Source organism: Zootermopsis nevadensis, unplaced genomic scaffold (genome assembly GCF_977971745.1).
Source record: "Zootermopsis nevadensis isolate Lab colony 2312 unplaced genomic scaffold, Znev_1.0 Znev_ptg000016l, whole genome shotgun sequence".
In the NCBI taxonomy this organism is placed as follows: Eukaryota; Metazoa; Arthropoda; class Insecta; order Blattodea; family Termopsidae; genus Zootermopsis; species Zootermopsis nevadensis.
The window spans coordinates 6900069-6928053 of NW_028259148.1; the positions used below are offsets into that span (position 1 = coordinate 6900069).

At 35.6% G+C, this 27985-nt stretch overlaps 2 protein-coding genes and 1 long non-coding RNA gene across 10 annotated transcripts; 2 read left to right on the forward strand and 1 right to left on the reverse strand.

The window, feature by feature from the left end:
* Positions 1 to 3: 3 nt before the first annotated feature.
* On the reverse strand, positions 4 to 17313 carry mus201 (rad2 superfamily protein mus201). Of its 4 annotated transcripts, none has more exons than XM_022079613.2 (12): positions 16847 to 17313; positions 16098 to 16224; positions 14506 to 14681; positions 10980 to 11188; positions 10056 to 10251; positions 8955 to 9168; positions 6180 to 7486; positions 5035 to 5133; positions 3981 to 4194; positions 3060 to 3305; positions 1773 to 1960; positions 4 to 1521 (listed from the first exon to the last, which is right to left on the reverse strand). In XM_022079613.2, the coding sequence occupies exons 2-12, from the start codon at positions 16183 to 16185 to the stop codon at positions 1036 to 1038; spliced, it is 3423 nt and encodes a 1140-aa protein (XP_021935305.1). In that variant the 5' UTR covers positions 16186 to 16224; positions 16847 to 17313; the 3' UTR covers positions 4 to 1035. The 4 variants fall into 4 exon arrangements, with proteins under 4 accessions (XP_021935305.1, XP_021935303.1, XP_087205641.1 ...); XM_022079611.2 differs by having other exon boundaries at positions 16668 to 17313; XM_087349515.1 differs by lacking the exons at positions 14506 to 14681; positions 16098 to 16224; positions 16847 to 17313 and adding an exon at positions 14106 to 14132.
* On the forward strand, positions 1928 to 3895 carry LOC110837471 (uncharacterized). Its single transcript, XR_015535298.1, has 2 exons — positions 1928 to 2002; positions 3097 to 3895. It is a non-coding gene; the product is annotated as an uncharacterized LOC110837471 (long non-coding RNA).
* Positions 14563 to 23730, forward strand: Su(H) (recombining binding protein suppressor of hairless). 5 transcript variants are annotated; one of them, XM_022079621.2, is made up of 2 exons: positions 14563 to 14697; positions 19900 to 23730. In XM_022079621.2, the coding sequence occupies exon 2, from the start codon at positions 20054 to 20056 to the stop codon at positions 21548 to 21550; it is 1497 nt and encodes a 498-aa protein (XP_021935313.1). In that variant the 5' UTR covers positions 14563 to 14697; positions 19900 to 20053; the 3' UTR covers positions 21551 to 23730. The 5 variants fall into 5 exon arrangements, with proteins under 5 accessions (XP_021935313.1, XP_021935316.1, XP_021935314.1 ...); XM_022079624.2 differs by lacking the exon at positions 14563 to 14697 and adding an exon at positions 17684 to 17707; XM_022079622.2 differs by lacking the exon at positions 14563 to 14697 and adding an exon at positions 17701 to 17807.
* Positions 23731 to 27985: the final 4255 nt, after the last annotated feature.

The window sequence follows — 27985 nt, forward strand, 5'->3', positions numbered from 1 at the left end:
AGACCTGAGGATAGCTGTATTTGAGATGTAGCGCCGTGTAGTCTGGTATAAATTAACCGTGATCAGCATGATGGCCTAATGATGGACATTGTACCTCTGAACTGTCAGTCAGTTTCTACCAAGTCTAGGAATGTGCAGTATTCCAGACAGTTATCTTCATACTTGCCTCCACATGAACCTAAATTTCACTTTCACAAACGTGGTCCCTGGTACTACACAAGAACTAACTCCACTTTTAAAAAAACAAATGTATGAACTTGTTTAGTTGCATAAAGTCTATATTGTAGCATCCTGGTGTGTATGTTGATTCTTGGTATCACTGCACTTGTATCCATTGGGTGAAAGTTTCTCAGCAGTTCCTATATTGTAAAGGGCAGGGTAGAAAAGAAAAACATACACAACTAAACTCAGGTTGGAATTTTCAGTTTATGTCATATAAAAATATTTATGATGGACTATGGGCTAGGATTATAGTTCAAGGATCTTTTTAAAGAGGTAGAACAAGCTAAACTTGAAGCTCCACAATGGACTCTTTACCTTGTGGAAGATCACTTGAGTATGCATGTTCATAACCTGCTTCATCTTAATTCACATGAAAATAAATTTATATTTAGAAACATATGTGTGCACTACTATACAGCAATTCCACATTCATTATCTTACACCAAAATCAATAATAAATGACTTAGATAAGTATGCATGATATATTACTGTGATTCTGCATGATGTACTCTGCAAACTACTTTGATCCATGCAATGCAAACAATTTATGCAGTTTTGTGTTTATGGAACTGCTAAATTATAGCAAATGGTTCTTCTCAAATGATTTTGCATGTCATCACTAAAGTGTATAATTTTTAAGAATTAACTTCATTTTCAGGGGGGCTCAACAAATATGTTTGTCTATTTATCTGCAATGAGTGACAATTTACAAATGGCAAGTACAAAATCATTTTAAGATATCTCATCTTTATAAGTAAAACATCAAAGTACATGACAAGTGATATTTTTATTTAATCAGTGAATCTGTTTTCTTCAGTCACAGTCACTACTACTTTCAGACAGTTCTGCTTCTATGAGTTCCTGCCGTTTAACCTTCTTCTCTCTTTTTGTACGATCCAGACCCGTTTTAGAGGTGCGGAATACCTCAACAGCCTTCAGCTTCCTCTTCAAGGCATTTATTTTATCTCGCTCTCTTTGTGGAATAAATTCTCCACTAATGTCAGGTATATCACTAGGTTGACTCTGCTCATGCACAGTACCAGACTCATGACTTCTTCCTCTTCCTCTGCTTCTTGCTTTACCATTATCCGGCCGAGTTTTCACATTTGTGTCCGTTTTCTTTTTTCTGCACAAAGAAATGTGGCCACTCTTACTTCCTTCTGAAATGGGCTCTTCACTAACAAAACTGCCAGCCCTCCCCAAACGATGAACAGCCTGCTGCACACGTTTACTCAATTTTCCTTCTGTTGCTTGAAGTTTCGGTATTACTTTGAAATATGAATCCAAAGACATCTGACTCTACAAACATGAAAACAGGAAAATAATAATTAAAAAATACAGTGATTTGAAAATGACATACTATGGGACAGTACATTCCTTCACAGTAGTGTTGCCGTGATGACATGACATAATGACTGTTAGGTAATGTTAACAGCATAATGACTAAGAGCAGAGTTACTATGTACCAACTATTATGTTGGAACTGTGGAAGAGATGGGGTAGTGGCAACTGGTCAATTTTCATATACTGTATTGTCACACAAGTTATACCTTTCTTTCCTCTAGCTTCTTCAAAACAGGGAGCAAAATCTCATCTGTCTTAGTTTTCGTCCAACCAAACTTCTGTCGAGTAAAGTCTCTAAGAGATGTTAAATCTGGTGATCCCCAAGAAAATGTCTCTTTCGATTCATCTACTTTTGGGTGTAGGTATGCATCTACCACTGCCACACTAGGAAATCCTGAAAGTAGTAATGAGAAATATGAACATATACATTTTAAAGGTAATCAGTTCATTTCCTCCATTCAATATCACAAGTTATGTAAGCACTGCAACAAAGAATAATGATGTTATAGCAAATGGAATGTGCATAATATACAGACTGTGTGTGTGTGTGTGTGTGAAAGCCAAAGGTATAATCAAAGATGAAGTGCAGGGGTAAAGAAAATATGGATCATAAGCTGGAAGTGACCTGCTAAAAGATTCAGTGACACCCATGGTGGTGATCAAATACTGCCTATAATAACGTTAATTTTTCATATGCAGTGAAGAGAGACTGTTGTAACTTATAAGGAAAAATACAAATTAAGTGTCTGATGGAAATGAAAAGTTTTGAGATACCCAGCATATATATTTACTAGTTTAAATTGCTACACTGAAAACTGAGAATAAGAAAGTGAAGTAGTGTCCACTCCTGATTTGGTGTTGAGTGTGATACTAATCATAGTTTAGCAGATGTTTGTTATGAAGATGATGAGTTTCCTGTAGAGGTGCTGCAGCTCTAACGATCCACTGACGCTGGAGAAGGGTGAGATCCAAAGTGCAGCAAAGTTTGCATCTCTTGAAATAAATCCCAGCTAATTTTTAATTCAAGGTGTAGAACTGAGGAGAATCTTGGCAAAATTTACCGCTGGGACATGACAATGCCATCTCACTCTGTACCCATATTAAGGAAATTACTTGCAAAACAAAAGTTTTCGCTGGTTCTCATTTCATGCTTATCTAGTTTGGTATGCAGTAAGCTTTTTGTTCCTAAAAAAAACAGCCTTTAATGGCAAGAGATTTCTAGAGGTTCTGACATCCATAGGTTACAAAGTACAACATGGTACATGACATAGTAACTGAACATCCTGAAAGAGGAGTACCAGAAGTGTGTCAGCAAATGTCAGTGTAAATGAAATCACTGTGCAATATCAGTACAAATCTATTGAATACTGAAACAGGTGGCACATATAATTACCACTGGATTTTAAAAGGGGAAGGTAGTAAATGCTATGCACAGTAGCATGTATAGATCATGCAAAAGATGGTGTAGTGAAAGAGATAGTAACTGCATATACCTTCCACAAATTGCACATCTTTTAATTTGTTTTTTAGTGATGTCTTGCCTGGACCCACAGTCATTCCATCATGCCACCACTCTCGGAATTTCTGAAGACCACTGAGAATGTTGCTGTTATCTCTGCCATCAGTAGGAAATGCTGCTAGGATTTCAAGTGCAGTAACTGGCCCCACACCTTGAATCCCTGGTGTATAGTCACTACCAACCAACAGTGCAAGCAGTACCAACTGCTGTCGCTCAAGCTCTGCAGAACATAAGCCACATGAGACTGATGTGTTTTACAGCAGGAGATAATAATCTTGGAAACAACTAAATATATATGGATAAAATCTGGTACAGTAAAGTCTATACCAAAGCAAATTTAATTATGGTTCATACTGATGCAATATAATATCTACTTTACATAAAATTTAACTATGCAGATGGCTGGCTTCTGGGTTGTTGCACTGTATAGTCTGGTAGAAGTTTACTGACGTTTCAGAGGTGCTTGCTTCTTTCTATTACCAGACAAGGTGCAACAGCTAAGAGGACAGCCGCCTGCACACCTGTCATGATGAGAACCTCAAGTCTTACAAAGTTTATCAGATTTTTAAAATACTGCTCATCATACAACAAGTTACCACATAACTTAAAATACAGTGCCTATAAAGATATACAACTTCCACTTTCAATATGATATATATGTAGTGAAATAAAATAAAAAATAATCTATGACTTGGCTGTCTCTAGTAACAATAGTTTAACCAAAATTTGTATCTGCAAGAAATGAGCACCAAAAGTAATGAAGGAATGTAAAAATGCAACAAATACATTGAAAGATATTAGTACTCCAAACATTTTAATTATTGTTTAATTATAACTGTACTAACAATTACATAATGACTGAAATTCTAAAATTCAATATAACAAAGAGGCTTACTAAAACATTGCTTTATATCTGATGCCTTGAAACACAGTACATGTTTCTTCTGGTTGAAAAAGTTCTTGTACACCTTCTGTCCACCAAACAGCCATACATCACTGTCATCAGTAATGGTGCCATCAGTAAGGGACAGTAAGTCCAAGAAGGCACACTGGGCTTCTGCCTCCATTGGAGCTACAATGTATGGAATGCCAAACAGCTGCAGTAGTTCCTACTGGCACAAATATAAGTTGAAGTTAGTCCCTTACAGAGATCATAAACTAAAGCAGTACACATTGTGGATGTTTGTCATGTAACTTTCTTTTACACTGTGTGTTTGTCTTTGGTGCATAACACCCTTACATAAATCACAAGCTAAAGCAGAATATTGTGTGGATTTTCTTTGTCAGATAACTCTCCTATACAGATCATAAGATGAAGCAATACAATGTATGGGTTTGTTTTGTTACATATTTGACAGGAGTTTGATAATTAACCCTTTGGAGCCGAATTGCATCTGAATAATATTTAAGAATCCAATCCATACCACAAAGAAAACATGACTATTCACTAATAAAAAAGATCAACTGGTTAATGCTGTTTATTGTGGGCATCATACAAAACTCATAAATTCAAAATGAAAAGTTACAGACTGTTGAAGCAGGTGGGACACAGTTACTATTTGACTTTACAGGGTTAATTAATGAGGAATGGGGTCCATTTGTTTCTTTGTTAATATGTAGCATCTCCCTCCAGCCCCTTCTTAAAAAATGATAAGAGACTGAAACAAACAACAGACTAATCTTTATTCTATTATTTGAAAAAATACAGAATGTGAAACAATATGGTGGTCACATGAAATATCTTTACAGTTTATTTCAGTCTGATGATTATAATATACATGATTTCTAATAACACAATGGTACAGACACAACAGGAATCTTTAAAAAAATTATCATTGCAACTAGGCATGTTTGTATGATGCACATATTGAGGAACAGAAGATGCACTGCAGAAAAATTAAAATTTTAATGCATGTTCTGTGAACAACAAGCCTTCAGAGAGCTAATACCTGTGCCTCCATGTGCATTTGGTCAGTTATGTTGGCTGCCAATCTCTCTTGTTTGCCTCTCTCTGCCAGTAAGTCTAGATGCTTCTCTTCAATAGAGGTCTGAAAAGAACAATTAACCACTGCACTGACATGTAACAAATGACTTACAGTATCAACTGATCCTCCAAATACGGCTCAATACTTTACATGTTACTATACACATGAACTGTCAGAAACTAATTAAAAGCACAAGTTACTCTTTATACAGGTAGTCCTCGATTTACGCCGGGGATGCATTCCTGGACGAACCGGCATAAACTGAATCGTGTAAATTGAAACTCTTTTATAATGTAAATCATTGGGAAGTCAATGACATGCATTCCCAGCACCCAAACATTGATGAGTAATATAATGGCATTACATTTAAAGCTCTGAAATAACGTAAATAAAATAAAGGGAATTTAAAAAATATATTTTATACACTTACAATCGGCAATTCGTTGCTCCCCGCGATTCTATTGCAACAATACATCCCACATCCAACTAGCCATGTGCTGCATTGTTTTCAAGAAAGAAAGCATCAAGTACATTACACCAGACAGCATTCCCCTTTTCAGCCTTGGTATTCTGTCCAAGTATTTGGTTTATGATTTTCAAACACCCACTCTGTAGTACACCTAAGCCTATGTCCAAAAAAAATTCCCAAATCCCATGTCTTAAAATCAATAGTGACCAACAGTAAGTTGAATTCTTATGAAACTCTTAAAATTACCCAAGGTAATCAATATTTTAAGACCTCATATAATTATGCTTCCACCTGGCTGGGGAAAGTTCAAAATAGGTCTCAGTCTGGACTGCAGCAGAACTGGACAGCAATTACACAATAGCATTAGGAACTGGATAGTACTGATAATTTGGCTGGACCATTACATTGCACTCTGCCTCATATCTGGGAGGTCCCGGGTTTGATTATAGGCCTCGATGCTGCATATTCAAACTGAGATTGCTCACAGGTTTCCTCAGTTCCCCAAAGAAAATTCTGGTAACAAGCCAAATCCTTCCCAGTTAATTATAATCATCTACTCATTAGATGCTACATAACCTGTACAACTGAAAGCATCACTGATAAATTAAGAAACAAAAAGGCACAAAAGCAATGTCTGTACCTGTAACTTTTGGAGTTCTTCAGAGGATAATGTGGTTGTGGTCACTTGAGGCTTCTTAGCTTGTTCTTCTGTTTCTATGCCAGAGATTATACCAACATCCCTTTTCACTTCAAGGTTTTTCTGTTTACAGTCATCCTGATTTACAACATTCCCCATCAGTTCTTTTCCTCCCTTTTTCAGTTCAGATTCAGTGGCTTCTTTAAGACCATTAATTCCACTGCTAATGTCTTCTTCATCGAATCTATAATTTTCTTTTCCCCCTGAACCTGTATGTACGATGTCAACACTACAAGACAGACTGATACCTGTATCTTTCGTCAGTTTATTATTTACTGCTGATAATCTTTCAGATGTTTCTGCACAAAAAATATCAGCAAAGATGTCATCTTCAATTTCAGGTATTTTGTCATGCTTTATTAGTACTTCCAAAGTATTCTTCTCTGAAGCTGTACTGTGAACTGGCAGTGTGGCAACATCTGTTACTTCAACAAAACCTGTATCACTGTCACTGTCACTGTCACTGTCACTGTTCATTTTTTCACCCTCATCATCACTATTCTTCAATCCATTTGCAACTGGGCTTAATACAGGAAGAGAAATGTTGTCTTTCTCTGTTAAGCCCACTCCCTGCTTTGCAGCAAAACTGTTGTTGTCAATGATTTCATCATTTAATACATTTCCCTTCTGTTTATGTAATATGCTGTTCATGTCACTAGTACTGCTAACGCCAATTTTACTACAGCTTGCTTCAGTTGTATTACTAACGTCAGTTCTACTGCCACTTGCTTCAGCTATATTGCTAACAGAGGTACTAATACAAGTTGCTTCACCTATTTTATCCTGTACCATGCTACAGGTAAGGGCATCACCATGACCTTTAAGAGCTATCGCTTTGCTTCCCATTCCAGATGTCGATGGTTGATCAGGAGACAGGAAGTGTTCGCTATTTTGTTGCACCTCTCTTTCCACAGCTTTCTGGTATTGGATAACAGCCAGGATTTGTTGCTGTGTTAGTCCACTATTCTCAAACATGAAATTCTGGGCCAGCTTTAGGCTAACTTTGTCACTATTTACTGACGTCTCTTGAGATGAAGCAAAATCTTCCTCTGAATTTGATGACCAGTCTCCCTCAGACTTTTGTACTTCCAATTCCTTGTGCAGAATTGATTCCTGTACCGCTCTGAGATCACTGTCAGATTCACTCTCATTATCATTAACTTTACAGCCTTCCTGAGTCTGACTGGATGAAGAAGCATTAATATTGGTTCCCTTTGAACTGCTCTTTGCCAGTATCTGTTTTCCAATCTCTGTAAAACAAGTAAAACATGGGTTAGCAATTATCAGAAATTAGGTTTCAATCCTGTGACAAACTCCAGATAAATTTTTATTAACTGTGTCCTACAGACAACACATTTGAAAGTGGTTTCAGTGGAGAAATTAAAAGCTTGCTGTTAGAGAAACTTTTTGAGATGATTTTGTTAGCCATTCACCTAATATACGAGGCGCGTCCCAAAAGTAAGTTTCCCACTCGTCCCACAGCTAGAAAACCTTATATTGCGCGAAGCGACTGTGCGTACGTGATAGAGCAATGACGTAGCATGGCGCATGCACTAACGGCACTTCCCGCATTCTCACAGTAGCATCGTTGCAGCTGTTGAAGATGGAGATTCTTATTCCAGCTCCCGCCGACTGTGAAGTGCGGTCAGTGATAACGCTAGGCCGCACACGGCTCGACGGACAGCAAGTCTCCTGCAGGAGTTCAGCTTGGAGGTGTTTAATCATCCACCCTACAGCCCGGACCTCGCTCCCAGTGATTTCCATCTTTTCCTACACCTCAAGAAATTCCTGTCCGGTCAGCGTCAGCGTTTTGAGAATGACAGAGAGGCGGAGATGGTTGTCACACAGTGGTTCCAATCCCAGGCGGCAGACTTCTACGACACAGGTATTCAAAAGTTGGTCCCACGGTATGACAAATGTCTCAATTCCGGTGGCGAATATGTTGAAAAATAGCTGGACACTTGCTGTATCTGTTGCAATAAATATTTCCTTGAAATTGTGTTTTGTTTCTGTAAACGGCCCCAGGGAAACTTACTTTGTAGACCAGCCTCGTATATTGCATAAATCAAACTACTAATTAAGTTTTAGAAGACATTATTGTTAGATTTTTATACACTGTAATTACTGAGGCAACAGTAAGTAACTCTATTGAACTGGGTGTGTCTTGAAAAGTTAACAGTAACTCAGCTACTTACTAAATTATCTGCCATTTATGAAACCAAAAAATTCATTATAATTTTCACAACAGCTTGCCAAAAGTTAATATTCTCAGCCAGATAAATCCATTTCACATGGTCACATCCTATATTTTTATGATATGCTTAAACATTATCTTCTCAACTGTGCCTAAATTTCTTATGTGGAATCTTGCCTTCAGTTCTCCTGACTAAAATTCTGTATGCATTTATCATCTCAATGATGCACGTTGTATGCCGTCTTACAATGTTTAGCCATCCAAGTCCGAGGCCCTGTGTAACATTCTGTAACATGCTACTTTCTTATAGTGTGTGGGTGCTGGGCCCCCAGCCAACATCCAAGCTAAAGAACTACTCCTTGTTGGCTTTCTGCAACCATCATAAAGAAGTGGAAGGAACTCTTTTATCTGAATAAATAACAAAAACATTCTTCCTCAAAATTTGCCACTAAGAAAAGTTGCCTCAAAGTCAGGTAAATGTGGTGATCATCACAACAGTCAACATGGAGACTGAATAAAGTTACCTTTCACATATACATAGCGTGTGATGTTATCAGAAGCTATTCTCATCCCAATGTTAGAATCAGTAACAACACCCTGTTCACTGAGCAACTCTTCCAGCTCGCCCAAGCTGAGTGACCGACCACCCATCTCTCTTTCTGCATCCTCAAGTGAAACCTGAATAGACCGGCGCTTCAGTAAGCGAGTCATCTGATAACTTGAGAAGTCACCAGATTCCTGCCAAACACAGCAATATGAGGTGCAAACTGATTAATATGTAATTAAATAACACTGCACCAACTATAATGGCTATTAGCAGCAAAAATGATGATAAAAATAGTTTTGGTGCAAAGGAATAATAAGACCATGAGACAAATGTATCATATATTCACATAACAGAAAATTCTTCACCAGTTCTACTGAATTGGATGAAATGGTCACTTTGAAGAAGAAGAAAAAAAAAACTGGCCAAAATGCAGTGAGTCATGCTCAGTAACAGATTACAGGGGAAATTCAAATTATTATATTTACAGCAACTGAAAGTTGTCAACCATCACACAGCAAAACCATTGTATAAATATCAAAAGAAAGAGTTTATAAATGAAAGCTAATGTACAGTGTCAATTAGTATATATGAAAACAGTTCCTAGCATGTAGTGTACTAAAAACAGAAACTATACCAATACATGAAGTATCTTCCAGCTATTATTCAATAAGATACCAGAACAAAATTCAAGATAGAATAAATCAACATTCACAATTAATTTAGACTGTAATCAGATATTTGGATATAATTAAGAAGTATATCTACAATTTTAATGATAGTATAACAAACCTCTGTAAACCTTTAATAATTTTTACACAATATGTACACCTGATGATGGAAACGCTGGTACCAAAACCTGTTGGGTAACAAATTTTATTATTTTAATATTTACCAATAACAACTCTGGGGCCCATGTGGCCTCATATCTGAAGAGTAAAGCAGCCAAAGTCAGAAGCAGACCACTCACTTCTAACTACAGCCAAGGTTAAGAATGCATTATGCCATGCATCACCACCATTTCTCCGTATCTTCATAACATGACAATGAACTTCCCAGATCAAACAGTTAAGATCTTTACCTTTGGCATCTCATGCAATCGTCCCCAAGAACTTTGTTTCCTTGTCTCCTTGAGTTCACTGAGAATATCATGTCGTACATCTGCAGGTAGTGATTTGAAGTGTGAACTATATACATCTACTGCATGCAAATCTGTCATCATCCAGTTTTTGTGGGAGTACAGTTCTTCTTCAGAACTTAATGCATCTTCTTCGCATCTATAAATTGAAATATGTCTTTCAACCTTTGAATAATAAGTAAAGTGCAAAGGAATATATCTGGATATAAAAATTATGCTGGGAAATGTTTCATACATTCGTAACATCCCAATTATATCACTAACAAACAAGGTGCTAAATGGCAATACTGTTTGCTTCCTTTACATTCTGTATAACTCCATAACACAAGATTCTAGACCAAATAAATGTTAAATGACTGGTGATAGGTAACCTTAGTCCATGTGTATTTTATTCGCTGCATGGTACTTTTCCAGTATTTCTGCTCCTCCACGAGTCTTTTGCACCAACGTGACCTATCCTTGTTTGGACTGGCTAACCTCTTAGGGTAGAACAGTCAAGGGCATACATAGTTGGGGCTCTCTCATTCTGAAATCCACCCAATGTGGCACTACTAGCAAAATGTTACGATAACTGATTGAGGAGTGGAGATGGAGGGGAGAAGAAACATAAAACAAAAACTGTGCATGATCTCTGTGTGGGAAGCTCATATATTTCAAGAAGTACAACAGAACTTAATGACCTTAGCAGAATGACACATACTAAAATTAAATTTACCCAACAAGTTTAATGTAAATTCAAGCAATAAATTTCATCAATAACAATCAAGTGATTTGGGGGATGAACTGTGTGTGCGCGTATATGGATCAAAAACAATCATGACCTTCCAATTGTTTCCAAACATAGAAAGACAAGAATTTTCAGCTTACCCAGATAATGTCTCTTCCATTTTTTTATTTTCTGGAGGCAACTCAAACATGTCATTCTCCTTACGCTGTGTAATACTAAGGTCAATATTACTTGCTTTACTGCCAAGAACTCGTTTCAAAGCGGTGTGTTTAACAAGATTCTTCAGTAGTTGTTCTCGAACTCGATCAGCTTCTATTTCAGCTTTGCTCTTGAGCTGGTTTCTTATGGCCTGTGAAATTTAAACGTGATGAGCACAGAGACATACTCTATATCTTCAAAGTCATTTGACCACAAGAGTGCTCAATCTAGAAGGTATTTAATAAACAGACGACTTCTGGATAATTATTACATTCTTATTATTGAAAAGTCTCCATTTTTTGGCCTTGGCTTCATTTCCTCAAAAACTATTTTGTATTTGCTATTTTATATATGTTTGCTTCTTATATTATTCAATGGTGCTACATCAACTGAGGGAATTATGCAGAAAAAAATAAAATTTGGTACAATTATAATGGGTGAGTGAGTAGTGAAATAACATGTGGAGTGAAGCAGTTGTTGTAACAAAATGGCATCTGGAGATGATAGAGTAAAATTACAAGAAGTCTTTCGATAATTAGTTCATAACTAAGGATTTAAATTATGTACTGTCTTTGCCGGTTTACTTTGCATCTGCATTATACTGTAGTAATTTTGGCTTGGTTTGTTATGGCTTGATTTATATAACAGGATGGTAAAGCACTGAACAAATAATGTCCTGAATGTTATATCAATTTAATGTTGGTCCATATCACTTCAACACAATCCCTACTTTACATTAACCTTCAGCAACCACATGTCGCTGCTTACAAGGGATCTAACTGGCCCTGCCTGGCAATGTGTCACACTGGCACACTGCTAAACTGCTAAACCCCACAGTTAAAGTGAAACCAAACTTCACAGATTTTCACAGCAATCGATAATCACGTAAATCTGTATGTGACATAAAATATAAATCTCATCAGGATCTACAAATTTCATTTCAAAAAGTTCTTGATTTAGTGAAAATTTAACCAAATACAAGGAAGAATAAGTTCTGACCAAACAGTGTGATACCAGTGGTTTAATTTATTCATAATAATAGACTTGAACTGTAATAAATTAATATCAAAGCCAGTGTGATATGTGCAAAATCTAAAAGAATGCATTTAGAAAATATATATACTCCACAGGACTACAGCTTATCTTCTTTAAACTTTTAATATAATATATTCTATATCATACTGTAATAGCACCACATTTTTGACAAACCCCTTATGAGAGCATATTTATAATTAGTTTTATTGCAATATTTCCACAATTAAATCATAATATATACATGACTGAATGCTGCAATATATACCCTTACTAAATGTAACATACTGGATTAGTATTTTTCAATCTCTTCCTGTGAAACTTCTTATTCCAGAAGAGTAAAAAGTTTGTCCTGCTATGTGCCATAAAGGCGCTTGGGGTGAGTGGAGGTATAGCTCCTCTCTTTGTTGACCTTGGCACTAGATGGGGGTGAGTGGTCGGCATCACACCCAAGCCGGCTTTACCCCCGAGAAAGGACCCCGGTACCCATTGTAGAGGAGGTTGGGTGGGCCCCAGAGCCGGTCTGGACGCAGAGGCTAGAGGAAAAATCCTCTGCCCCCGTCGGGGATCAAACCCCGGTCGTCCAGCCCGTAGCTAGTCACTATACTGACTGAGCTATCCCGGCTCATATTCCAGAAGAATAGTCAGCATCTTACCGCCTTTTCACCTATTCTCTGCTTCACCAATCATCTAGTATGTATTTATAACAAATCTGTTCATCATGTAAGGATGTCCCTGGACATTGTTCAGTCAATTGAGACTGTGTCTACAGCATTTTAAAGGCTGGCTGTCTTCAACTTCAAGTAAGAAACAAGCACTAACTCTCTTTAGTAGGCCTGATAGAGTAAACACTTCTTTTCAATCCTTGTTTCTTACCTAAATTTACTCACAGCCAGCCTCCAAAATGCTGTAGACATAATCTCACTACAAACAATATCTAACAAACATCATTACATCATGGCATTAGACTACTGTCACAAACCTGCCCACATTGATAAAATGTAATTCCAATCATGAAGACACAGAATAATTGTCACATATTAAATAAAGATTTCTAATGTATATACCACTGAATTATTTGTGATAAACTTCTTAAGCATTATTGAACAAGTGCACATATAAGATCAGAAAAGTGGGGAAAAAAACAGAAAACATTCAATATCACTGTTGACATTAGCTGACAGCCACAAGCAGCCTACAAAATGCAAGATGGATTTTCCAGCTTTACTGTATCCATAATAAGTAATTCAGATGAATACTGATGGCAACACTTTTTCAAATAATGAATCTGTCCCCTATAACCAAACAGGAAAAAAATATAGTTATTTATTTTTACTGTAAACAGGAGTGATTTTTCTGATAGTTCATTTTACAAAATACTGCACAACGTGACTCAGGCAAGGAATCGTTACGATCCACATGTTGAAAACCATTGTTCTACATGTCATTACAGCTTTCTTGGCTGTTTGTGAGCAATTCTGTTCTTTATATGATTGCACATCATTAGCTCACAAAGCACAGCCAGCATGCAAGGTCAATTCTGACAAGACACAGTTCGGTGAACAATAAGATCGTGAATAGATGGGAATGACAAATAAATATATATGAAATGATAATACAAATATGTATTAGTCCCTTCTTTACACAAATAACTCCCAACATAATAAAACAACACAACACTCATATCCTTTGGTTGCAATGCATGCCACATGTGCTTAATGCCAGTTGGTCAATGTTGGAAATGCAAACAAAATTTTGGTCATAAAACCTAATGGAACAGACCATTTCAGAGACCTAAGTATAGGTTGGATGATAATATTAAAATGGATCTTAAAAGAATTTGTGTGACAGTTGCAGAATGGATTTGTGTTGTTCAGGATAGGGACCAGTCATGGGCTCTAGCGAACATGGTAATGAACCTTGACACTACATAGAAGGCAGGAAGTTTCTTGACTAGCAGAACAACTATTAGCTTCTCAATGCCTCTTCTCCATGGAGTTACTTAGTTGTATGAGAATAACACAACAAATACATACCATAGAAAACATAACTTAAACTAAAACAAAAATTCAGAAGATTAAATAACAGAATACGCTGTCAATGAAAACTGTATTGGTTTAAACTAGAATAAAATGAATGAAGCAAATGAATGACACAACAAAAGCAAGCAAAGCAATTTTTCTACAAAAAAAAGTGAGAAGAAATCAAGCAACAAACATGGAGACATAAAGGTCTGAGAATAAAGTGTTAGTTCACATTTGAATAAGGAAATACTTGCCAGTTCCCACAACAACTATAATTATCATAATTCAATTCTCACACAATGACAGGAAGTCAAGGTATGTGTATACTAGATAGAATAACCTTTTGCTGATGAGAAGCTTAATTACATTGGGGGTCATGAGAACATGCAAGCTAGCTAGTCCAGGAACTTACGACAGTCTGCTTCTTCAAGTGGGGGACTCCACCATCAAACACAAACACTGGCTTAATCCTATAGAAGAGAAGCTTACAAATACGGTGAAACAGTCCAAGGAGATGGGCGTTAGGCAAGGGATTCCCATGTGAGTCTTGGAAACCCTTCACTACTTGGTGCAGCCAAATGGACACATCTATGATTATGTTAAGGTCAGTGCTTTATCATAAATTATGAAAAGAAGTTAAGCATGCTCAACATTATACAAGCTATTTCATCCGTATCCAGTAAGCTAACCAGAATAAAAATACAATATTAATGAATGATTTTTTTGGAAAAAGAACAACACAGGACATAAAAAAAGATAATCCTTAATATTATAAATCAGGAGCTTCTATGCAGCTTAAATTTAAAATAACATTCATATCTTCCTTACAAGGTCTAGGTTTATAATACATGTCCTGTGGTTACACACACAAATTCATAACATAATCTGAGTGATTATAACCAACAAATGTTATGTAAGGCTTGTGATAAGTCAGCAATAACAACTGAACCAATTATGCAAATTAATACAATCACACACAAAATAAAAATTATGACCAGTAAATATTTAACTGTAAGAAATTTACGTTGAACCATCTTCTCAGAATAGAAAACATAGTAGATGTATGGTCTCTCAAGACTGAAAACAAAATATTACTGAAATGTTCAAAAACCGAGCTTAAATTAGTACTTAATTTTCATAAACAGTTTACCCAAAGGAAATCATAAGAAAAGTATATATGGCCACAACCCTCCTAATACCATTTTGTCATTTTGACAAAGTGTGGATTTTCACATCAACCTCATTTTTCCTACACCCCAGTAAACATTCAATAAGATATTACATAAGAGGGGTAGCTACTTTATGTTCACAATTATGAATATATAAAAAAAACATTTTACACTTGTGTGATGCAACAAACAGTTGTTCTGTTTTTATATAAGTCCTCTTCTTTCACACAGACACAACACCTTGCCGAAGTTCTGATATGAAGATACTTGAAGCTAATTACTTTCTATAGTAATTGTTATTTTGGTGAAATTTATCAAACTACTTGGTATATTATTTATTAATAAACTAAGGAACAGACTAAAGCATGTTTAGCTTCAAATTGAGCAATGCAAGTATTGTGTTATTGAACTAAAGGATTTTTGTGGGGAGAACTAACATTACATGAAAGTTTTTTGAGAAAAAATATTCCAGAGTAACTAAATAATTTTCAACTGTTAGCATATGTAATTGTATCTTATTATATAAGTTTCCATAACTTGCATGTCTCAGTTATCAAAATCATACTTTACAAAATAATTTCAACTATAAAGAGATGACAATGTGTATTTCATTCATACTCCCAAAAGAACTGTTCAATGATGTACTAGCAAAAACTGAAGACTCATCTCAATGCTTGGAGGTATTAAGAAAATAGCAAAAATGAGAAACAACATAAAAATCAAACTGTGCAATTTTGTCACATATTATTAATCACTATCAACATATACCACAATTTGACACAATTAAAGGTACTGTAACTTGCAAACACATTCTTCCCGATCATAAAAAGGATACCAACTGCAAGCACCTTGTTTTCCAAAGTTTCCAAGGGCACTGGTTTCCCTGATGGATCAAGGAGCTTCCACAAGCCATTCACACCCATTGCTTTGTACCAAACACAAGCACTAACCTAAAATATCACCTTCAAAGAAGAACAGAAAATATATTAATGACTCAAACACCATAAATATCTTCAAATTAATGTTCGAAGCCAACCAGCTGATATCACAAAATCCGGGGTCATTCATACTATGTATAATAATTGTGAGGGGAGGAATACTGCAGCTTGGGAAAGACGGACTTGGCCTTGTACTTGTAGGAGGAGCTAGACTCATGTATTTTCCCATGGGAAAGAAAACTAAAACAATTTATGAGGGGAAGTGCTGAATAGGGGAAGTGGGCATTATCTGTGTTACGTACCATCTCAAGCTTAAAAGTAGGATCTCTTAAACCCACACCCCTCAAGACGCGTGAAATATGATACTTAAAAGCGACAAAAGGAACCTGTACCAAGAGACAGAAGAGGAAAGAGGGCAGTCTCACATGCTTTGACAAAGCATAGATTTTAAATTAAAATTTACGTGCATGTTATGTCCTCTGTTATGAAATTGTCTTCATTCTGTACGCTCGGAACCATAAATCTGTATGCAAGGGACAATGACGAGGAAGATTATGATGATAGTTTTTGCTACTATCACTTGAATGTTCACCACGCTTTAAGCTTCCACTTTATTCATATGGTACCATACTGATTGATGACGTACTGTTGACCACGGCCAACTTCGTTATAAGGTTAGAATTCCTCTTATGAGGTTTAATATGCTACGAGTTTTTACTTCCTCTGCAGTGCTCTTAATATCAGCAAATACTGTCACTCTATATTTTTTTTAAAACGTCCAGCCATAACTTTCTTGAGGTACTCGTGAAAGACGTATTGTTCTTCCCAATCCTTTTAAGTAATGTGAAGGATATAAACAGCTAAATCACCAGCATCCGACATGCATAGCGGATTTACTGTCAGTGTATTTGGTTATTTTCGTTGTTAACTGTGGGTTGGCAAGATGAATTTGTGGTCAATTCTTGTACAGGTTAGTCCTAAAAATAATAACTTTGACGGATGGGAAATATTAAAATATTTTTGGGACACGTGTTGCCGCGTGTTACATACACTAAAATATTTCATAGTGTAGTGCATAAAAATATTACCCCAAATTTCCTAATATGCAATAGCGAAGTGTGTGTGTGTGTGGTGGTGTCTCTTGGTACAAAAAATACATATGTTGCTAATATACTCGTGGTGAAACTGTACATCCTCCGAACCAGTCACGCATCACTCAACACTTAAAAGTACTTTAATTTTCTCATTTCTCTTTCATTTAAATTGCACACACATAACGGAAAGTGCTGTTTATATTTGAAGTTGAGATTTGTTCAAAATCTGTTTCCGTTTAAGACAATCTTATATGGAGATTATTTAGCTCTTGGAAGTCTCTACGCCAAGCGGTTGTCAGATACAAATCTAGGGAAAGTCATTTTCTTCATGTTGGCAGCCGACGACTTGCGTGGGAAAGGGGCCGTGGGAAATTCTCATCACGAGCAGGTGTTTCTCAAATGATGTTTGTGAAGTAAGCTAGAATGGTTTGCCAGTACTCTAAATCAATGATTTTGTACAGTGTGTGAACTGGAAATGGCAAGTCCATGCAGTAAATATTGCTGTTTAAGAGAGTTAAGTGAACTGTATTTTAGTTGAAGAAACTCGTGTGTTGTCTTTGAAAGGTTAGTTAAGTGGGATTTAAATTCGGGTAAGGTTGGTCAATATTTTCGAAATATTTTAGTGTGTTTTGATTATAGAATGCAACTATTTAATGATGTAATCACAGGAGGCGATTGTAACAATAACTATCATTCAGAAAAGCTTATTATTCCATGCCGTTTTGTTTCGTGTCATTTGCATTTCTTTTGTTCAAACTTTGAAAATTTATGTAAATCCAAGGGAATGTAAGGATATGCAGTATTATTAAAAATGATGAGTATTTTGTTTTTGTTCATGTTGTACACTTTACCAAAATTTAGACCCATCGCATAATTTTATTTCATGATATTGTATTTCAGCATCCCATTGAGGTTTTCGCGAAAGCATATATCGTGCATATTACTTTACAGGATGGTTTATGTGCTTCAGAGTTAGTAAAAAATTGCAGGTCAAACCTCTAATACTTTGCATTTGTTCTGTATAACACCTTGCAGTGAGACCAGAGATAGAGAAATGGAGAAAACTGAATGAAAGGGTTTTGTTTTGTTTGTTTTTGCATTGATTTTCACACATAGTACAATGTATATCTGATGGACTTCCGAGAGTCCCAACTTTCCTGATTCTTCAGAACAAAAGTCATCATTGTTTCTGTGCAATATATGAGAACTCTTACTTCCTCACAGGGAAATTTGATGTTGCTGTTTTAAAGGCTGCTTTATTGTTGATAGCGATTTGTCATAAATCCATATAAGAATATATTTGTGCACTGGTCATAAGATGCTTTGCTCAGAAGTAAGTGGCTTTCCTCTGTTCTCATATAATCAAAATCAGAATGATTATGCCTCTGTTGAATAAAATATTTTATCTGAACTCTTCAGGTACAAAGAACACAAATCTTCTGGTAGCTACATCAGTTTAATGTGAGCATTACATTGTTCCTACTATGCATTCAGTCTCTTGATCAATGTCACTTTGAAAAACAGCAGATTATGCTGATGAGTAAGTATGGCAAACAGATTTCAGTCATTTCCCCTGGCTAAAAGCAATTCTTACAAACATAAAAATTGTATTCTCCAGTTTATGAAAGTCAGCATGCTCTAAATGAATAGATGAGCTAAAAAAGTATCAGTTTCTCTCATTAATACACTAATATTTTATGTTGTGAATGAATATATTTAATTCATAAGATTTAGTGAATGGAACATGCAGCAGCCAAAATTGTCTTCTCTTATTCTCAGAAAAATTTCTTAATCCACATTTCATGGGAAACTTCTGTACTAATTTTGAGGAGTGTAATGTGAAAGATCTTCACAGAACAAAATAGCCAGAGCACAGCCTAGAAACTGAGTGATGAGTAAGTTGACACAGAGGTTAACCCAACTTTCACTTGTAGACCTCCTGGGAAAAATACATATATGATGTGAAAACTTTTTTGAATCTAAGTCCTTATTTCTATTGTATAATATTTTTTGGTATTTATCTTCAGCTCTCACCCTAAACTGGGTATTGTATACCCAAGAATAAAAATTTGTGTGCTTTCATAATTCATATCGTATTTAAATTTATGTTGCTAGATACTAATTCACAGATATTTTATATACTGTTGATACATTCAATTTTATTATTCCTCAATGAAGTAGAAACACAAAATTATTGCAAGATACTCATTTTTAAACTCAACTTGGAAACTGACTATCCTCATTGAGTTTGTATGGTATTACTTTCTCTCAGGCAAATTTATGATTGACCCTTCATACAGTGTATAATCTCTGCAGTTTATACATCATAGTTAAATAATGTAGATATCTTTGCTGGTTTTAAAGTTCAATTAGGTCTGTCTGAGTTGTTCAAGCAATGTTATACCAGTGACATTTGCATTTCCTCAGGTGAGAGAGAATGTATCATATTGTATAAATACATTATGTGTGTGTTCTCATTTCAGGAACGGTCTGCTTTGTAATAAACAATGTGTAGAATAGGCTTGGAATTTGGTGATTAAGGTGTCAGTCTGCTAAGAACACCAGCTTTAATATCTAATGTTACATATGTATTCTCTCATTTCAGATATTAAATGACAAAATCAGTATTTTTCATCAGAATTGAATACCTTCAGTGTGGCGTGAAGAATACTTCAGGTCTCTGTTGGATGCATTTCCAACTTGTGCTGATGGAATGTTGCAGTGTTATGAGTGAACTTGTGCTATAGCCAGGTACCACAATGCCACACCAGTTTGGGTTACCAGTCATGGCGCATAGCATGCAGTCACCACCTTCCCCACCCAATCTTTTTGAGAGGTTTAGCTCCATGTTGTACAGACCAGAGGATCAACGGCTCACCCGTGAAGCCATGGAACGGTATCTGCGTGAAAGAAGTGACATGGTAATTGTAATTCTGCATGCCAAGGTAGCCCAAAAATCATATGGTAATGAAAAGAGATTTTTCTGCCCTCCTCCTTGTATTTACTTGTTTGGAGAGGGATGGCGACTGCGCCAGGAGCAGATGTTACGAGAGGGAGAAACAGAACAAGCAGCCCAGCTTTGCGCATTCATTGGAATTGGAAACTCGGATCAAGACATGCAACAGCTAGACCTGAACAATGGCAAGCAGTATTGTGCTGCAAAGACTCTGTATATTTCTGATTCAGATAAGCGTAAACACTTTATGTTATCTGTCAAGATGTTTTATGGGAACGGGCATGACATTGGGGTATTTCATAGTAAACGGATCAAGGTTATCTCCAAACCTTCTAAGAAGAAACAGTCTCTTAAAAATGCTGATTTATGCATTGCTAGTGGCACTAAAGTTGCACTTTTCAATAGACTAAGGTCTCAAACAGTGAGTACTCGTTACCTGCACGTTGAGAATGGTAACTTCCATGCTAGTTCTACACAGTGGGGAGCATTTACAATCCACTTACTAGATGACAATGAATCAGAGTCTGAAGAATTCGCAGTGAGAGATGGCTATGTTCATTATGGTAGCACTGTGAAGTTGGTGTGCAGTGTTACTGGCATGGCACTTCCAAGACTAATCATTCGAAAAGTTGATAAACAGATGGCCCTTCTGGAGGCAGATGATCCTGTTTCACAGCTCCACAAATGCGCCTTTTACATGAAAGATACAGAGAGAATGTACCTGTGTCTTTCTCAGGAACGCATTATACAGTTTCAGGCCACACCCTGTCCCAAAGAACCAAACAAGGAAATGATAAATGATGGAGCTTGTTGGACTATCATCAGTACAGATAAAGCTGAATATCAGTTCTTTGAAGGGATGGGTCCTGTTCGATCCCCAGTAACACCTGTTCCTGTCGTGCATAGCTTACATCTTAATGGTGGTGGTGATGTAGCTATGCTGGAATTAACAGGAGAGAACTTCACACCAAACTTACAGGTGTGGTTTGGAGATGTGGAAGCTGAAACAATGTATCGATGTCAAGAGAGCATGTTATGTGTTGTCCCTGAGATTTCTTCATTTCGTGGCGAGTGGCTGTGGGTGCGGCAACCCACTCAGGTGCCAGTGTCACTGGTGAGAAATGATGGAATCATCTATGCCACTGGCCTAACTTTTACATATACACCAGAACCTGGACCACGTCCTCATTGTCCTCCAGCAGATGACATTATGCGGAGTGGTGGGCAAGTTCCACGCATGCCTGCAATGTCAGATGTACCATGGAGTCAACATCAGCCTCCACCACAGGGAGGAATGTGATGCGTCTGTATCCAAGTTCCTTCTGCTGCAGCTCCATTACCACTACCTTAAGGAATATGAACTATATGTAGAATGCAAAATACATTCAGCTATTATATTCAGAGTTCAACAAACTTATTGAAACTATAACTACATTGTGTGAAGGTTTTGTCTTGAGGCATTTTATTAAAACTAAAATTCATAAGCATTGTACATACGTATATGGTTCTTTAAAATACATTAAGGACTTTAAAACTGTACATACCAATTTTTGTGACTTAGTCATGCTCACTGATTACAAACCAATAAAGATAAAATAATACATTTAACAGTTGATGTTTCCAGATGCTGTTTGTGCTCTTTATTTGAAATATATATAAAATATAACCAATACATATTTATCATATATGGACATCCTCTTTGTTTTATGACTATATAATACATATACAAAAAATAGTTTTTTTGGTAGAATATAATTTCCCAAGGAAGTGAATACTTTATGTTGCTGGTTTTTATGTTAGTCATTCACTCAGACCTGAATCCTCACTGATCAATGTATCATGGACATTACTACTTTTACATGCTGTTTACTTTGAATAGATGTCATCCTTATTGTTATTTAATAATTACAGATGTATCTGGTGTATAAGTGAGTAAAATAGTATTTATGTGAAACGTCTTACGGGCAGGGTAGCAGACAGGGCCTGTGCAATATTGCTGGGTTAATTTAGCATAAAAGTGTCGTGGACCAATGCAGTTTGTATTTTACAGGCACAGTATGAAAGCTAGGCATTCTGTACATTGCTTGTCAGTTTAGGCAAATTATAAAATTTACATATTTTTATTAATTATTATATACTTATTCCAAGCATTTTATAACACATCAAGGCATTCTGTAGAATACCAAGAATGATCCACATGATGTATTTCTTCTTTCATCAAAAGTAATCTGTTCTATTGTGCAATATCATAGGAAGTGTTATAAATTTATTCAGTAATTAAAGTTCCAGATAAAGCCTAGTTTATATTGATGTATGACTGAATACAAAAAACACTACTGAGTCAACTTTATGAGGTTTATTATTATACATTATAACAATTATTATTAATGATGTAATGCAGATGCTTAATTAAAGGGATTATCAAGAGAACAAAATGTTCCCCTAATTCAATTTTCATGCTTGGCATTGTATTAAATGCATAGGCAATGTATGAAACATGTGTTTCAACTTTGCTGTATATTTTATCACTATAGTACACGTAAGTACTGTATTGAATGCTGGATTTTAGGTGTTGCCTGCAATACACATACATGTATTGTGTACACACAACTATGAATCATGTTGAGGTATAAGTCCACGATGACAAAATGGAAGCAGTACAATGTGAACCTTTTATTTCTTAACATTTATGCATTATTTTTCCCTGAATGATGGCGGAGTTTCAAAAAGTAAGGTGAGAATATTTCTATGTATGACTGGCAACACAGATGAGCCCTGGTCATGCTGTGGCTCAAGGTTAGATGATGGCATTCTGTGAGTGTTGTTAAGTTTTAGTTTTCTGCAGGGCAAGCATGGCATAAAGATGACTGCTCGAATAAAGGCTCAATGCAGACAAGTAAGAATGCCCTCCCACTTAAATGAACAAATCATGGAGTGTGCTCAAGCAATGATTCTTGGAAAATGTAGTGTAGGAACTGTGAAAATTGCTGCAAGACTGGGCATTAATTTTTCATGTCTTTGGGGCAAACCTTTAGTATATCAACCATATTTATGCCACACTCCTTGAGCACATGTGGACTACAAATGAACCACTTGGAGCATGACATTGTCTGCCCTTGAGCTACAGTATGGCCAGGTATCAGCAGTGTTGCCAATCATGCAACAAAACTTCCATTTTTCCCTTTTTTAAGTTACCTCATATAATTTCTACTTCAGTAGTGCACTAAGTCTCCTAAAAATCTATGTAATTTTCTGTCTTTAAACTGAACTCTTAATAGAAGACTGATGATACTATGTTGTGGTCTAGTTTACATGGAAATAAGTTATGTGATAATGGAATGTAATTTAAAATGTAAAATTTTTTGCACATTCTAAATAAGGATAATAAAGTTAACACCCAATTTCTCTTACAATTAATCATCCTCTAAGAAGGCTATATGAAACAGTAACATCAGAACAAATATACAACAGTTTCATTCACGTGTATGTTTTAATTTTTTTTTTTAAGTGAAACCAGAAGAATAACATTTAAGTAATGATCTGAAAATCACATTTCGGACATGTTATTGCAGTTTTGAATGTAACATATCTAAATTTCATTAACATTCTCTGTGCTTCGTATGAGATATTTTGCTTCAAGCACTGCATATGTCAGCAATTAAAATTGTTTTTCAAGAGAAGGAAATATAATATAGGTTCATAAATCAGGCCTAAAACTAGCATTTAAAAGGTTGTCTTCATTTATATTTGGGGTAATATATAATTTATCTTCCTTACAAATGTAATTTTGGTAAAATTTATTGTGTCTCAAGACAAAATACAAACTGTTTTCTATAGAGTATAAATCCATTTGAAGATTTATTTGTTTATGTTACCAAGAATGTGCAACCAAAGTGTGGGGTCATTGTTTGCTTCTAACAGTGTTTAGAACATGGAGAAATTCATTGGGAGAATCTTAATTTTTAAACTTGTAATCTCTTGGCTGTGGCCACATCCTGTACTGGTCTATCAAATACTATTCAAAAGTGGATTGAAAATATTTAATACTGATCAGTTTCATGTTAAAAATTGAGTTTTTACAAGTGTATTGGTTTCTGCTTGTCTACACAGAATTGCTATAGAGAACTTCGCTGTGTTAAGCATGATGTTCCAGGTATCAAGCTCTCTTTATCATGTTAAGAATATATATAAACTCTTAGTACCTGTCGGTCCTAAATTACTATTTTGTTACAATCAAACTATAATCTATTGGTACTTAATCCAGTCACATTGCTGGACCAGATATGATGGCATCAGGGCTTACATGTATATTTGGAAAATCACATTAATTGGATTTATTTGAGAGTATAGATAATGGAAATTAGTCCTTTTCTATTATTTTATTTATTTATTTGGAAGGGTTGGTGTCAAAAGTGTGATGCAGTTGGTTTAGTTCAGTAACAGAGAGTAGGAAATGGAGGGTCATGTGGTTTAGTGAAGGAGAGGCTGGAGTGAATCTAGTTCTTTCATTTACTTTATCTCCTACTCCTTACCATTCCCTATGTAAATAAATATAACACAGCCTTGGCTATTCCTGCCGCAGTGCCCTTCATAGTGCAACGCAGTCACAAAAACTAAGAAACTAGACTATTTTGCCAGACGTTTAAAAAAGATTGTTATGTGGTGACTGATAAGGATACAGACACACAAACAGTGTGTATCAATAAAATTATATTAGGTATTAAAGGGATGAGTAAATGAATAGTTTGATATTTCACAGTTGCCTCTAAAACATATATGTTTTTGTATTATGACTTATGATTAACAAAGCAATAACTTTTGAAATAACATCCACTGCAGTGATAATACAATGTTTCATACCAATCTGGATTACTCAACTTAGAAGGAACTGTAAAGTATATTTACAGAATGTTACTGCATTGAATAATGCTGCTCTTGCTCCCATTTTCAAAGTTGTGATGTCTGTTGTTTTTTTTTTTAAATTATAGGTTTAGTGGCATAACTTGTGAAAATAGACAAGGTATGAAGGATGAATGTACAAATGTGTTGATACCATAAGAATTTCTTCACAGTGGAGTATGACACAAGATTAAAAGGATTTGCCATTTGATATTCTTTTGCTTGATAAGTGGACCATTCCTCACTTATTGTCAGAATTGGTGCCAAGATCTAAGACAGCATATACGTAAATGCACAAATATCTACTTAAAAACACCCAGTATCAGGATAATTATTTTGTTAAATAACTGATGCTAAAACATATAAATCCATAATTATGCAGTTTTTACTGGAGCTTCACAAAAGGGACTTGGATTTTGCAGGATGGTGCTATTGTCAAACAGCCAGGGCATTCTGTAGATATCCTGGAGGAAATGTTTAAAGATTGTTCATTTCAAAGGTATCGTGGCCACCCTAACATCTGCTGACAATCTGTGGGATTATATTCAAGAACACTCTTGCACATGTCCCTCAGAAAATGATCAAGGGAACTGATGCATATATTCAGAATAATGGAGGACAGTCGCATCATGTTTTGTGAACACTGATTTATGTTTGTGTTCACCAGATATGGTTTCTGTTTTTGTACAGTTTGAAATCATCACCCTATAATCTCTTATAATTGATTCTGAGTATGAAAAATAGGAGCTATCATGTTCACTCTAAAAGTTACAACTTGTCTGTTAATTTCATCTTCTTTGAGGTCATTGCTTTACTGTTTTAGAATAATTTCAATTAAAATTAAAATAATCTGAAAGTAAGACTGATCTTCAAGATACAAGGTATATGTATTCTCATTTCAAAAAATGTACAGAGATTTGGCAGGTGTCATAACTTCAGTTTCTTATAAAATTTGTTTCATATTTTAACTAATCCTGCCAATTTTGTTACTATATGATTACTTATTTCATGTATTGAAAGTACGTTGAACTTCCAAAACTCAAAATAGGCCACTTTCAGCTAACAGTTCCATTTCTACGTTATATTTGGCTTCATTTATCCTGGCTTCATATCTTAAAAGAAACTACTTTTGGTACAAAATGGCCAGGCAGATAACTGGATCACAACAGTGTGTGAAATAATGAACTGTTGATGTGGTATGCAGTAACCAAATCGATAAATGTAGCTCATTAACTGTTTTGGGATGTGTTCAGTTTCTGCAGCAGAGTGAGAATTCAGTTAACATACCTGTGCCACATTGATTACAAATGTATAGGAAACATAAAATATATAGTTATAATATTAATGTACATTAATAAATATTTATAAGTATTTGGTATAATTTTATTTTATTTCTGGGTTTTTATTTAATGTGACCTCTCCTTAACCATAACTTTTCAGAGCCAAAGCATTTGTTATAGTAATTTAAAAATTGTCAGTGCTTGTAGGATGACACTTCTGTAAGAAGTGGGAGAAGTTATGTTATCTTTAAAATGTATGTTGAAAACAAATGGACACTGCTTTGACACAGCAAATGTAACCTTGTTTTTGCTTCAATAAGTGCATAAAGACAGTATGACAACAATTTCATTCCTAACCCCATTATCTACCATAATACAAACTTCTCATTACTGATTACAGCAACAAACATAGGCAGAATAAATTCTTGAATGATTTCTTCCATATTTTAACAAAATGGGGATGCAGAACTATGCATAAAACAAACTGGAGGAATCATACAAAGGAAATATCATGTACACACAGCTCTAGATATTTTACCTTAATACTATGTAAAGGAACAGAACACTTACCTTATGAAAGATGAGAATATAAAAGTTCTGTTCACACCAAAACACCTGTTGCCCATATCATGACCACCAACTTTGCAAATCAGTGAAACTCTGTGCATAGAGATAGTTTACCAAGAAAAGGTATGAATTAAGCCAAACATTTGGAAAGAAATGAGTTCAAAAACAGAATATACAAGCATGCACATACACGAATCTTACCATTGTAAACATATGTAAAATTCTTATCAGTGTTATGTTTGACTGCCTGAATTCAAAAGACTTTTCCACATACCCTAATATGAGGAATAAAGTAAATGCCACTCACATCTTAGAAGTGTCACTACAGTAGCATCACAAGAAATAATAAAGTATTGAGCCATAAATGAAGCCTCATATTTCAGTCCCCACAGCTCTATTATTACTTGCATAACTCGGTCTCAAATCAGTACTTCTAATCAATGAACTAGTTGCCAGATTTACAATTCAAAACTCCAACACACAGGCACCAATATTAATCTCCCCTCAACATTCTCATCCCAATGAAACAATTAACATTAAAACATATATACTTTGTTCATGGTGACTATGGAGTATAATGCAGACTCCTGTTGGCTACAGATCAGTAAATGAAGCAAACTTTTCCTTTGCCATTCAATTATTTATCCTATTTTTCCCTATTAAATATTCCATTAACTTTATTCATAATACTTGCACTTACACTTATAATAAAGAAATTAAAAAACATGGTTTATACATGTACCTATTTCTTGCAGCAGAATAAGAGGCAGTGAGCACAAACCACTGTGGTTGAGTATTTTGCTCTCCTGATTTGTACTCAAGAGCTCCTGGGTTCAAATCTTGGCTGGGAGACCAGTTATCCTGATGTTTATGTAATTTTCCTTAGTCTCGCCAGACAAATGCCAGAAATATTTCCTTAAATTAGACCATAACTGCTTATTTCTGTAACCTTGCCAATTCAGTATTCACTGATCATCTTACTGAAACAA

Excerpts from the sequence above, each read along its gene's own strand:
- mus201 (XM_022079613.2), bottom strand. The coding sequence starts at position 16,185 with ATGGGTGTGAATGGCTTGTGGAAGCTCCTTGATCCATCAGGGAAACCA. Across the intron at positions 9,169-10,055 it reads GATTGCATGAGATGCCAAAG|GAATCTGGTGACTTCTCAAG; the intron begins GTAAAGATCTTA and ends TGTGTTTGGCAG. Across the intron at positions 4,195-5,034 it reads AAATGCACATGGAGGCACAG|GAACTACTGCAGCTGTTTGG; the intron begins GTATTAGCTCTC and ends TTGTGCCAGTAG.